The 13,151-nt window shown below is 35.2% G+C and overlaps 1 protein-coding gene across 1 annotated transcript in view; it reads right to left on the bottom strand.

Moving 5' to 3' along the window:
* C10H9orf85 (chromosome 10 C9orf85 homolog) overlaps positions 1-13,151 on the bottom strand; it is a 49,833-nt gene that overhangs the window by 16,380 nt on the left and 20,302 nt on the right. Inside the window, exon 2 of the mRNA XM_045563007.1 lies at positions 1,635-1,741. Within this exon, the coding sequence (XP_045418963.1) occupies positions 1,635-1,741 (107 nt within the window). The remainder of the gene's footprint in view (positions 1-1,634; positions 1,742-13,151) is intronic.

The following is a 13,151-nucleotide window of genomic DNA, read 5'->3' as shown; positions in this document are numbered from 1 at the left end:
CTGATGTAAACAAATTATACCTTGAGTTTTAGATTTGTCAAAAGGCTGAGAATTTTTCAATAGAAATAAACACCAAAGGTTATATCTATTTAGACTGACTTTCTAAACTTTAAGTCTGCAGTCTTCAACCTCCGGGCCGCTGACTGCTACTGGTCCCAGGCCTGTTAGCGACTGGGCCACAGAGCTCCACGGAGAGCAAGTGAAGCTTCATCTGTCTTTACAGCTGCTCCCCATTGCTCTGCATCACTGCCTGAGCTCCACTCCCCACCGCTCCCCGCTGTAGAAAAATTGTTTCCTGGGGAAAAATTGTCTTCCATGAAACTGGTCCCTGGTGCCAAAAAGGTTGGGGACTGCTGCTTTAAGTAAAATTTCTTCCCATAGGAAGAGGGAATATACCCAAAGAAGATGCAACTACTGAATAGCTAAAAGGAAAATAAAGCAACAATGAGCAAATTTTATGTACATATAGATTACCAAATTAAATCTCATAGTGTAAAAGGAATAATGCTAATTTTTACTTAAGATTATCACTTTCTCTTTCATGCAGCAATTACCCTCAAATATTGTCCTTATTTTGCTGAGCTAGAGGATGTTAGGAAGCTATACAGGAGATGCACATAAGGCTCCTAATGTAAGAGAACCTCAGAATTGTAGAAGGGTTAGGAACTGAGGAATCAGAAACGAAGTCCAGTATCTTTTCATTTTGACCTAAATCTCCAAATGAATGAAATTGAAAGTTATCAATCTAATGATTCATTTATGATACTCAACCTAAGCCATTTTATTAATCTTCATGAGTTGAATTAAAAAGTCAGACCCCTATTTTAGGAACTGGTAAAGACAACCTACAGTAAATAATGTTACCTCGTCAGTGGGAGATAGAATTTTACAAAACTGTTTCCTCTCGGTCCCAACCCACCTTTTATAAACAGGTTCTATAAAAATGCTGCATTATTTATTTATGGAAGAATGACGCAGGGAATGTTAAATCTAGCCTTTTTTTTTTTTTTTTGAGTCTCCCTCTGTTGCCTGGCTAGAGTGCAGTGGCATCATCATAGTTCACTGCAACCTCCAACTCCTGGGCTCAAGTGATCCTCCTGCCTCAGCCTCCTGGGTAGCTGGGACTATAGGCACCTGCCACTACACCTGGCTAATTTTTCTTTTTCTTGTAGAGACAGGGTCTTGGCTCTTGCTCATGCTGATCTTAAACTCCTAACCTCAAGGGATCCTCACACACTGGCCTCCCAGAGCACTAGGATTACAGGTGTTGGCCACCATGCCTGCCTTGAATCTACTTTTTTTTTTAAAGTATGAAATGAAGTTTACTGAGGAAGGACAAGATAGGTTTACAGAGTAAGAGCAAGATATAGGTTTATAGAGTAAAAGCAAGACACTTTCGCCACAGAATGACGAAGGGACCCCTCTGTTGTAACAAAAGGGCCCCTGAGTCTACTTTTGTAATCTGTCTGCCTTCACAAACCAAGGTTCAGCACGCAAGACGAAATTCTACACGGGAGAATGGAAATTTTTCTTTATTTACTTTAATATTTGGCTACAATTTTGAAAATGAGGAAATGAAATAATAAAGTATGACATATACATTACTAGTAAGGTAATTAAAAAACTGAACTCACCATTTTTTAGGTTTTGATAATGGTTTGTATTTGCTGTATTTTACACGCCATTCAAGAACTTCTTTACAGCGCTGACATACTCCATCATGAAGTTTTGCATTAATTTTCTTAAAACAAATAGAAAAAACACATTGAGAATTTCACTGGTGAGGCAGCATTGCAAACCCCATAAAAAAGCACATGAGAAATTCAAGATTTAAAAAAATAATAACCTAAATTTAATCTGTATAACATTTTATGGTATATTATGTATTTTTATGTACATTACTCAATTTGGTCTTTACAAAGGCAATGAATGGTTCTTAACTGGGTGTAGCTCAGAATCATCTAGAAAACTTTTTAACCTCTTGGCAGATACATTTTGAGAAAGTCCTCCCCCTTGATTTTAATTTATACATTTGTTAAAATTCAAACTGTACATTTAAGATATGTGTATTTTACTGTATATAAATTATACCTTACTGAAAATGTAATAAAAAAAAAGAAAACCTAGCTCCTATGTTAAGACTATCATTTCAACAATTCAAATCCTATCAGTGAGTTGAAATTAAACTGGGAAATCAGATAGTCCTGAATTATCACTGTAGGGGAGAGCAGAAACTGAAATTTGAGGAAGGAGTGCCAGGGAGAAGCTGGAAGCAAGAAGGCATTTCATTATTCGGTTTAATCCTTTAGTACTCTCATATAAAGAAAGTGTTTTAGAAAAGTTGCCCCTACTAATGTGGTTTCTTCAAAATAAAAAATATATATATGCACGTGAATATGAGGGGTGGGAAAAGGCTTTATGAGGGGAAAAATGTTTTTATTATAATTTTCTTCACAAAATGTGTTGGGAAAGGAGGATAGTAAAAATTTCAATGTGTCATGTATTCTATGCAACAGTTTTATATTTTGTAACATACTCATTTGATTCAGTATTCTATTTTCACAGAGTATTCAGAGTTCTCTAATTGGGCTATGGAAGCTTGGTCTTTGCCTATTGTTGGAATAATGAGTAGAGGACATTTAAAATTTTCTTTGCTTCTTTTGTTTCCTTTTTTATTAATAATTTCTCAAGGGGAGAAAGAAATGCCACAAAGATGCAGACTCTTTGGAAGGCTATTTGATAGTAAGTTAAAAGTACAATGTTTAGACAAAATCATCTTGAAAAAAAAGAAAATTTTTGAACAATGCTTGATATTCCTGAAAATTCTAAACAAGGTAAAATATTTGACAAAACATGTATTCAAAGAGAAAATATTAATATTTCAGGGGTATTCTCAAAATCCATAAATTAAGCTGCAAATATATCATGCTTGAGTTTAACTCTGTAGTGGAAAATATATTCTGTTATTTATGAATTGTGTCTAGGTGTATTCCTTCCTCCCTGACATAACGTCCCTGGGAAAATAAGTTCTGCATGTCATTATATTTCTTCCTTACTCTGGTCCACCAACTGTTTCAAGAAAGAAGGGAATCTGTACCTATACACCAAACTCCTCTTCCTCTCATCCTTGGTACCTGGTCATCACACACAGGTATGACTAAGAAACACAGCACCAAAATTCCCATTTTATCATTTGTTTTAACTGTTCTCTGTTGCATAGAATATCTTACTAAAAGCATTACTTATATTTTCTTAACTCTAACAATAATAGGAAAAAAACTAATGACTTTGAAGTATATGATTACAATATGAATGTGATATAAACTTTCTAATCAGAATTCTTAGCCAGTTGAACATTTATTTCATTACTGGCAATTTTATTATATATAACACATTCTGCTTGTTAACTAGGCAGCATTCTTTGGTTTCTTGTTTGTTTCCGTATCCAATTTCTGACCAGTTCATCTTGATTTACAAAGCTGTGCATAGTTTGGAAACTGGTTTCTTTAGGGTGGATCAACAGTAGAACAAAATAGGTCTTTGTGAGAACTTGTCCTGTGAGTGATGGGTGAAGCGGTATAAATGGAGATGCTGTACAGAGTTCACATGACTAACAGGCACTACTACAAAATTAAACTTGATTTTTATGTGTTAAGAAATGAATCAGGGTAAGAATGAGAATGAATAGTACTTTTCACATAAAAATGGGTGCAGAAAGAAAAGCGTATACCTTGTTTTACTACATTTTGGCAAATAGAAGTGAATTCCTGAGATATGAGCAAAGAAAGCTAAATCCTAGTTCTAGGAATCCTTCCGCCTGGGGCAAAGGAGATGACAATCATACCTTACTCACATCTATGTTTACAACTAACTCTGTTTTGGCAATTAATTTTAGCATATCCCTTATGGTAGAAAATCATAGGTTATTAAGGTTAGGATTTAAGTATGTCCAAATATAAAATCAAAAATTAGTTTTATAAGTAGAAAACTCTTTAAAGATCATTTAGTGCTATAAGTTACTTTCCAGATTTTTAAAGAAAAAAAAAAAGTCTTCCATGGAAGAGTTCACTGAATTTAGGAATCACCTAAAGAAGAAAACTTTGAATACTTTTTTAAGTTAAAATAAACTTAAGATACATCAAAATATACTCCTACTTAATATATACATGTCTTAAAAATGTCTTAGCCATCATTCATTCATATAACATATATTTGAGAGTAAGTGTTGTTGGCCCTGCTTTAAGCATTTTGTTGTCAAATAATACATCTTTGGTAATGTAATATAGCAATTCCAGACAGAAATTGGGTGAGGAAGGATTTCAAAGAAGGTAGTGAGAGCAAATTGTAAATATGACATCTGTATCAACATGCTGATGCTCAAAAATATTTTATAAAAGATAAAGTATCATTTAACAGAAGGAAGATATTACTGTGAGGGGAAAGGAATTTGAATACCATTCACAACTAATGTTATTTTTTTATACATAATAATTCTTTCAGAAACTCCAAGAGCAAAACAATGGCATATTTTACTTCCCTTAATTAAAAAAAAATAGAATCAAAAAAATGAAATTCTCATAGAAAAATGTCAATTCCAACTGCTGGGTACAATGGCGCAGCGGCTCATGCCTCTAATCCTAGCACTCTGGGAGGCTGGGTGGATTGTTTGAGCTCAGGAGTTTGAGACCAGCCTGAGCAAGAGGGAGACTCTGTCTTTACTAAAAATAGAAAAATTTGCCAGGTGTGGTGGTGCATGTCTGTAGTCCCAGCTACTTGGGAGTCTCAGGCAGGAGTATTGCTTGAGCCTAGGAGCTTGAGGCTGCAGTGAGCTATGATGATGCGGCTGCACTCCACCCAGGGCAACAGAGCAAGACTCTGTCTCAACAATAAGAAAACTGAAAATCCATTTCCATAAACCGGCCTTGTTCTTTCCTCTGAATTACTTCTTCCCCTAAAACAAGGCATTTTACTCTACCTACAACAGTGTTACTCTAGAAAATAGAAAATTTTATATCTTATTTAATTATATTTAAAAGTATATACTTTCTAATTTTCTAGAAATATTCCCTGATTTTAAATTTAGGTAGAGGATAAAAAAAAATCTCTGGATTTGGGGGCAAGTAATTCTATCACTAATAATAATGATGTGAAAATCTTTTAGGCTGTGACTTTCATATCATAAACTACATTATTTTAAATCCTTTTAATATGGTTAGAATATTGTTGGACATGAAGTATCTCACAAAACATAACCAAAAAAATAGATGAGGGAATCAGAATGAGAGAAAAATAAGGACAGGCAGGGAAGATTACAAAGCAGACAGTGCAGCTGGGAAGTGTGCGGGTTAGACATGGGCTAGGATGAGATCTCAGCTTTCCAGCAGCCAGTAAAACATAACTCAATGTCTGTAACATACCAAAAATCCAGTTTCTCAGAAGCAGCACAATTATTCTGTTGCTGAAACCCAAAATTAAAAAACATAATAAAAAGAGAAACCCAAAGTTTCATCTTTCCCACACATGTGATACAGTAAGCAATGTTCTCAAAAACATCCTTCTGTAACAAAGCATTTCACAGAACTGTCTTCTACCCTGGTTCTCAATGTAGGCCAGTGTTCAAATGCTCAAACAGAGGGCGGTAAAAAAGTTATTCTTAGGAGTACTACCCCTGATAGTCATAGGATCTACAGGAATGCACTGCACTTCATAAGGTCATCTTCAATAAATACTATTTCTCTCAACTAAGCTCTAGAAACATACGCTTCTATTATGAGAAACGTCAAACTTGCAGAAAAAAGTTAAAACAATAATATTAATACACAACAATATATACACTCCCAAGAGACAATTGTTAACATTTTACTTTTTTGCTTTTCATGTGTATGAGTACACTTAAAATAAGTTACTGACATTCACCTCTTAATACTCATTTCTTCACCTTTTTTTTTTTTTTTTTGAGACAGAGTCTCGCTGTGTTGCCCGGGCTAGAGTGGCTTAGCGTCATCCTAGCTCACAGCAACCTCAAACTCCTGGGCTTAAGCGATCCTACTGCCTCAGCCTCCCAGGTAGCTGGGACTACAGGCATGCGCCACCATGCCTGGCTAATTTTTTCTATATATATTTTAGTTGGCCAGATAATTTCTTTCTATTTTTAGTAGAGACAGGGTCTCACTCTTGCTCAGGCTGGTCTCGAACTCCTGACCTCGAGCGATCCACCCACCTTGGCCTCCCATAGTGCTAGGATTACAGGCGTGAACCACCGCGCCCGGCCTCATTTCTTTACCTCTTAATACTCATCCTAGAAATAAAAACTTTCTGCACAATACTGTTAAATAAAAGAAATACTTTCTGACCTCAATACTGTTACCACACCTAAGAAAAATGAAAAATAGCTCCTTAATGTCACCAATGTACTCAGTCTATATTGACATTTTCTCAACTTCTCCCAAAATGGCTTTTCAGAGCTCTTTTCCCCCCCCCTCCCTAAATCAGGATCAAATCTATATCGTTCAGCTGTTCTCTCTTTTGCTCTAGAATGGTCCCTTCCCCCTCTCTTATCCTCTATTACACGGATGTTTTTGAAGATACCAGGCAAGTTATTTTAGAGAATATCTCACATTCTGGATTTGTCTGGTTGTTTTCTCTTGCTGTAATTTAACTCATTACTTTATTTCCTGTATTTCCTTTAAAATGGAAGTTAGGTTTACAGGCTTAATTATATCCAGGTTAAATATTTTTTTGATCAGAATAGTTTATAGGTGATGCTGCTGCTGCTGTCTCCAAATCAGGAAACACATAATGTTCCAGTTCTCACCTAGCCAGCAATGCTGAATTTGATAACTTAATCAGGGTGGGATTAATTAGGGTGGTGTGATACAGATCTCTTAAAATTATAAAGATTACAATAATCTATGGAGGTGATGGTAATAGACTATTCCACAATATCCACAGTAACATACCACCTCATGGTTTTAGCATCCATTCATGATCCTTGCCGGAATCAATCATTTTACTAAGAGACGAAGAATGCTAACTCTAATTCTACTCTTTCCACATTAATTAAAAAAAAAAAAAGATTGCCAGCTTAAGTCAGTTTTCAGGTATGCTGTATATACAATAAAATTTGCCCATTTTAGGTATACTGTTCTAGGAATCTGACAATCAAACTACAGGACATTTCCATCACTCCAAAAAGTTCCCTCATGCTCCTCCATTGTCAATCCTCTCTACTACCCCCCAGTTAACACTGACTTTTAATCTGCTCCTGTAGTTTTGCCTTTGCCAGAATGTCATATAAATGGAATGATAAAGTATATGGCCATTTGAGTAGCTCATTCCTTTCTACTGGTGAATAGTATTCCACTGTATGAATCAGGATCAAATCAGTATTGTTTAGCTGTTCTCTCTCTTTTGATCTAGAATGGTTCCTAGATCAAAAGGAATGAATAATGTTTCTCCATTCACCAATTAAAGAACATTTTGAGTTGTTTCTAGTTCGGGGTTGCTAATAAATATTTGCATATAAGTTTTTGTGTGGAGATATTTTTATTCATCTTGGGTTAATTCCTGGGAATGGTATTGTTGGCCTACATAATTTAATGCTTAATTTTAGAAGAAACCAACAGTTTTTCAAAGTTGCTGTATCATTTTGCATTCCATCAGCCATGTATGAAGATCCAGTTTTCCTACATCCTTTCCAGCACTTAAAGTTTTATTTTTTGTTTTCACCATTCATATATGTGTGTAGTGTTATCTCGTTGATTTTAATTTGCATTTCTCTAATAATTAATAATGTTAAACATCTTTTCATGTGCCTACTTGCCATTATGTATTTTCTTTGGTGAAGTGTCTATTCAAGTCTTTTGCCCATTTTTTAATTGGATGGTTCATTTTTTTACTATTGAGATGTGAGAGTTCTATATATATTATGGATAGTACCCCTTTATCAGATACGTGCTTTGCAAATATCTTCTCCCAATCTGTGCTTTTATTTCCATTATCTTAACAGTATTTTTGTAAGAGCAGATCTTTTTAATTTCAAAGAGGGAACAATTTGTGAATTTTTTTCTTTTACAAACCATAGTTTTTGTCTCAAATCTAACAAATTTTTGAAGAATCACAAAGATCTTCATCTGTTTTCTTTTCTTTTTTTTTTTTGAGACAGAGTCTTGCTCTGTCTCCTGGGTAGAGTGCAGTGGCATCATCAGAGCTCATTGCAACCTCAAACTCCTGGGGTCAAGTGATCCTCCTGCCTCAGCCTCCTGAGTAGCTGGGACTACAGGTGCACATCACAACACCCGGCTACTTCTTCTATTTTTAGTAGAGACAGAGTCTCACTCTTGCTCAGGTTGGTCTTGAACTCCTGAGCTCAAGTGATCCTCCCGCCTCGGCCTCCCAGAGTGCTAGGATTACAGGTGTGAGCCACTGTGCCCAGCTTTCATCTACGATTTCTTCTGGAAGTTTAGTAATTTTAGGTTTTATATTTAGTCCATAATCCATTTTGAGTTAACTTTTGTACATGGTGCAGAATATGGGTAGAAATTCGTTTTAAATTATATATGGATGTACCATTGTTCTAGCATCATTGAAAGGCCTTTGTACCTTTCTCAAAAATTAAGTATATGTGGGTCTATTTTTGTATTCAATATTCCGTCACATTAATCAGCATCTTTTCTTTCACCAGTACCACCCTGTCTTAATTTCTGTAGCTTTGTAGTAAGTCTTGAAATTGGTACTGTGAGTCCTCCAACTTTTTTTTTCCACCAAAATTGTTTGACTATTCTAATTTCTTTGTTTTTCCATATAAAGTCTAGAATCTGTTGATTTCAACAAAAAATTTGCTATGATTTTGATTAGGATTACACTGAAACTGTAAGTCAATTTTGGGGAGAACTGACATCTTAACAATATTGAATCTTTCAATCCACGAACATTCCATTGGATAAACCCCACTTATTTGTAATGTATTATCCTTTTTATTTATTGATGAGTTCCATATGCTAATATTTTCTTGAGGATTTTTGTGTATATGTCCATGAGTGATATTGGTCCATAATACTTTGGGGTTTTTTCTGATAATGTCTTTGTCTGGTTTTAGTTTTGTATGTTTAGGTTCTCAGTTACTAGAGAATTCATATACAAGGGTTAAAAGGACTTAAAAATAGGTAAAGATCTTATATACTTCACAAGTGAGCTCAGTGGCTCACGCCGGTAATCCTAGCACTCTAGGAGGCCGAGGTGGGAGGATTGCTGAGTTCAAGACCAACCTGAGCAAGAGCAAGACCCCCATCTCCACTAAAATAGAAAAAAATATTAGCTGGGCATGGTGGCGAGCACCTATAGTTCCAGCTACTCGGGAGGCTGAGGCAGAAGCATCACCTGAGCCCAGGAGTTTCAGTTTGCTGTGAGCTAGGCTGATGCCACGGCACTCACTCTAGCCCGGGCAACAGAGTGAGACTCTGTCTCAAAAAACAAAAAACAAACAAACAAAAAAACCCACATATTTTAGAAGAACACTAGAGTACTTTTTAAAAATCTTATAGAGTAAGGTCAAACTTATATATGTGTGTGTGTATATATATATATATATATTTTTTTTTTTTTTTTGAGACAGAGTCTCTCTCTGTTGCCCGGGCTAGAGTGAGTGCCGTGGCGTCAGCCTAGCTCACAGCAACCTCAAACTCCTGGGCTTAAGCAATCCTCCTGCCTCAGCCTCCCGAGTAGCTGGAACTATAGGTGCTCGTCACCATGCCAGGCTAATTTTTTCTATGTATATTTTTAGTTGTCCAGATAATTTTATTTTTATTTTTAGTAGAGACGGGGTCTCGCTCAGGCTGGTCTCGAACTCCTGACCTCGAGCGATCCACCCGCCTCGGCCTCCCAGAGGGCTAGGATTACAGGCGTGAGCCACCGCGCCCAGCCAAACTTATATTTTTAAATGTTTAAAAATACTGTTTTTTCTTCACACACCCATAAAATGATTTATGCTAACTATAATTCTTAATTTCTTACAGCTGTAGCTAGCCTGTGATGTGATCATATTTACAGAGGACTCTTAAGAGTCAACTTTATATGTACATAAATATGAATGGGACAATGGAGAGTACAATGTTCAAACTTCACACAGAAAATCTCTTTTGTACAACGTTGTTTATCTCCCTGCTGCTTGGTTTTGCAACTATTCTTTCCCTTTAATGTATATTTTTTTACTGCATGTTAACTATATTGTATGATTTTCTTATGATAAGAATTTACTACTTTTATAGATGAAAAATAATTCTACAGATTAATTTAATGAATTTAAAATAAGTATTTACATATATTTGCATCTATTACTAAATTATATTACTATATATTATACAATATATGCATAGATTATACATTAATTATACATGTGTATATATAAACATATATTCACATTGTAGAAATTTCATAAAAATGCAGTACAGAAAAAAGACAAGTCCTATTACTCAAAGATTCTATATTTTCCAGCATTTCAAGCATACATAAATTTGTTTTTGTCCACACATGTTGTTTTATTACCATTAATTTTTCCACATTAACATATACACATTTAAAGCATGTTTCTATTGGCTGCATTATAATATTCTACTGCAATAATATCATTTACTAAATCTATTTCTTTCTTTTTTTTTTTTTTTTTGAGACAGAGTCTCGCTTTGTTGCCCGGGCTAGAGTGAGTGCCCTGGCGTCAGCCTAGCTCACAGCAACCTCAAACTCCTGGGCTCATGCGATCCTCCTGCCTCAGCCTCCCAAGTAGCTGGGACTCCAGGCATGTGCCACCATGCCCAGCTAATTTTTTCTATATATATTTTTTAGTTGGCCAGATAATTTCTTTCTATTTTTAGTAGAGACGGGGTCTCGCTCTTGCTCAGGCTGGTCTCAAACTCCTGAGCTCAAACAATCCACCCGCCTCGGCCTCCCAGAATGGTAGGATTACAGGCGTGAGCCACCACGCCCGGCCTAAACCTATTTCTTATTAGACAGTTGAATTTTATCACATGCAAAAATCTCATAGCATAGAATATTTGTCCCCTTCTTTTTTTTTTTTTTTTTTTTTGAGGCAGAGTCCTGCTCTGTCACCCTGGCTAGAGTGCCGTGGCGTCAGCCTAGCTCACAGCAACCTCAAACTCCTGGGCTCAAGCAATCCTTCTGCCTCAGCCTCTCAAGTAGCTGGAACTATGGGCATGCGTCACCATGCCCGGCTAATTTTTTTCTATATATTTTTAGTTGTCCAGCTAATTTTTTCTATTTTTCAGTAGAGATGGGGTCTCGCTCTTGCTCAGGCTGGTCTCGAACTCCTGACCTCGAGTGATCCTCCCACCTCGGCTTCCCAGAGTGCTAGGATTACAGGCGTGAGCCACCATGCCCAGCCTGTCCCTTTCTTGAATCAAGTAAGTACATAGTACTCTATTTAGCTTCTCTAGAATAAGTTTACATCTATGAATAAGAGGAAAAAAACAGTTCATGTTCTTGTTTTATCTGCCAATCTACCAATACAGAAATCATTACAAAATGACTACAGTACTTCTATTTTATTTTATAAGAATTTATTTTTGCTATTATTTACAATAAAGTAGACAAGAAGTCCCAAATCTGTGCAAATTCCTCAACTCAACTGACTTACATGAAGAAAAAAAAAAGGCTACATTCATAATAGAAGTAGTATACATAATTATTTGGATACTGAAGGAAATGTTTCCTAATATTATCTATAAAAACTTGCTTTGCATTTTTATCCTGGCAGTTAAGATTTTTAAAAGAATAGATGACATTGTCATTTTTTCTTTTGAAAAAGGAATTAAAAAAAAATTCTTGGTATAATCAACTTATTATTACATTTACTACAGACAGAACACTACTACTGTATGATCCAGGATAGGAATACTAACTTCTACTCACTTAAAACTTCCAAACCTACAAATCCTTTTTAAATGTGCTGTGAAGTAATGATTTGAATGTCTACTGCCCTCAGAAACCTTATTTGGACAAGTTACTGAGTCTTACTATTTTTATGTACTTTATTATTTCACAAAATGAGCTAATCATACAAAGCTCAAATACTTTTGAAATGAGTTCTAGTAGTAAAATGGATTTTACTGTCATTTAAGGAAAAATATAAAATTAAAGTTATTACAGGTATACCTCTTTTTCAGAAACTACGTTGTTTAACATAGCTAATCAGAGATTAGGAATCAACATTTTTAAGAATTCTTCACAAAAATTTCAGTCCAAGTCTTCTTCAAGCAAAATATTACCCTAAAATACTTGATAGACGTATATATCAAATACATAAATATTTCAGTAACCAATATTTGATTTAACATATAAAAATTTAATTAAAAGATACCTTTACTAAGATAAAATGAGGTATATCTGGACTGTGAGCTAAAATAGTTAATATTCTTCCCTGAAGTCTCATCCATCATCCTCTCATTCACTACTCTATATTCATCACAGGTTCTTAAAACACTAATAACAGAGAGAAGTAAAAATATATACTAGAAATACTCAAAATGCTCCTCTTGTTCAATATACTTACAACATAAGCTTTTTCTTATCAAGAAATATTTGATTCCCTCCTCCTATTTTCCTTGTTGCTGCTGTAATCTTTAACAAACGACATCTGCAAAACTGAACAATCGCATTTTTATCCAAAGACTGAATATAAAATGAGTTCTGATCATCCCAAACAGAGAACTATTCTCTCAATGAGCCAGTAAAGCTATTGTCAGTCACAATTATGCAGATAGAGTTTATGTATAAATTACTGATTTATTTCAGCAGCCAAGTAAACGACCCAGATTTTCCCTGACAAACTTAATACAGACACTTAAGTGGAGCCGTATCTGCCTACAGGCAAAAACATGCTGTGACAGTACCTTTTCCAGGCACTAGAGAAAATCTATTTAAGCTATTTTGTTTTCCAAAATATATTTTACTCAATTACTTTTAAGGAAATTAAAATAAGTTGGTTCCTGTATTTCAACAAATATTTCTGAAGTATTCTAACAACTAAAACGTTGATAAACATACTGCCACTTTAAAAGTTTGAACAAAGAACTCTAGTATGAAGATTTTTAATTCTCTCCATTTTGTTCCAATTCAAGAGAGTGTGCTGTGAATATTAG

The sequence above is a fragment of the Lemur catta genome, chromosome 10, assembly GCF_020740605.2.
Source record: "Lemur catta isolate mLemCat1 chromosome 10, mLemCat1.pri, whole genome shotgun sequence".
Lineage (NCBI taxonomy): Eukaryota > Metazoa > Chordata > Mammalia > Primates > Lemuridae > Lemur > Lemur catta.
The sequence above is the reverse complement of the archived record's forward strand: the minus strand, read 5'-3'. Positions and strand labels throughout refer to the sequence as shown.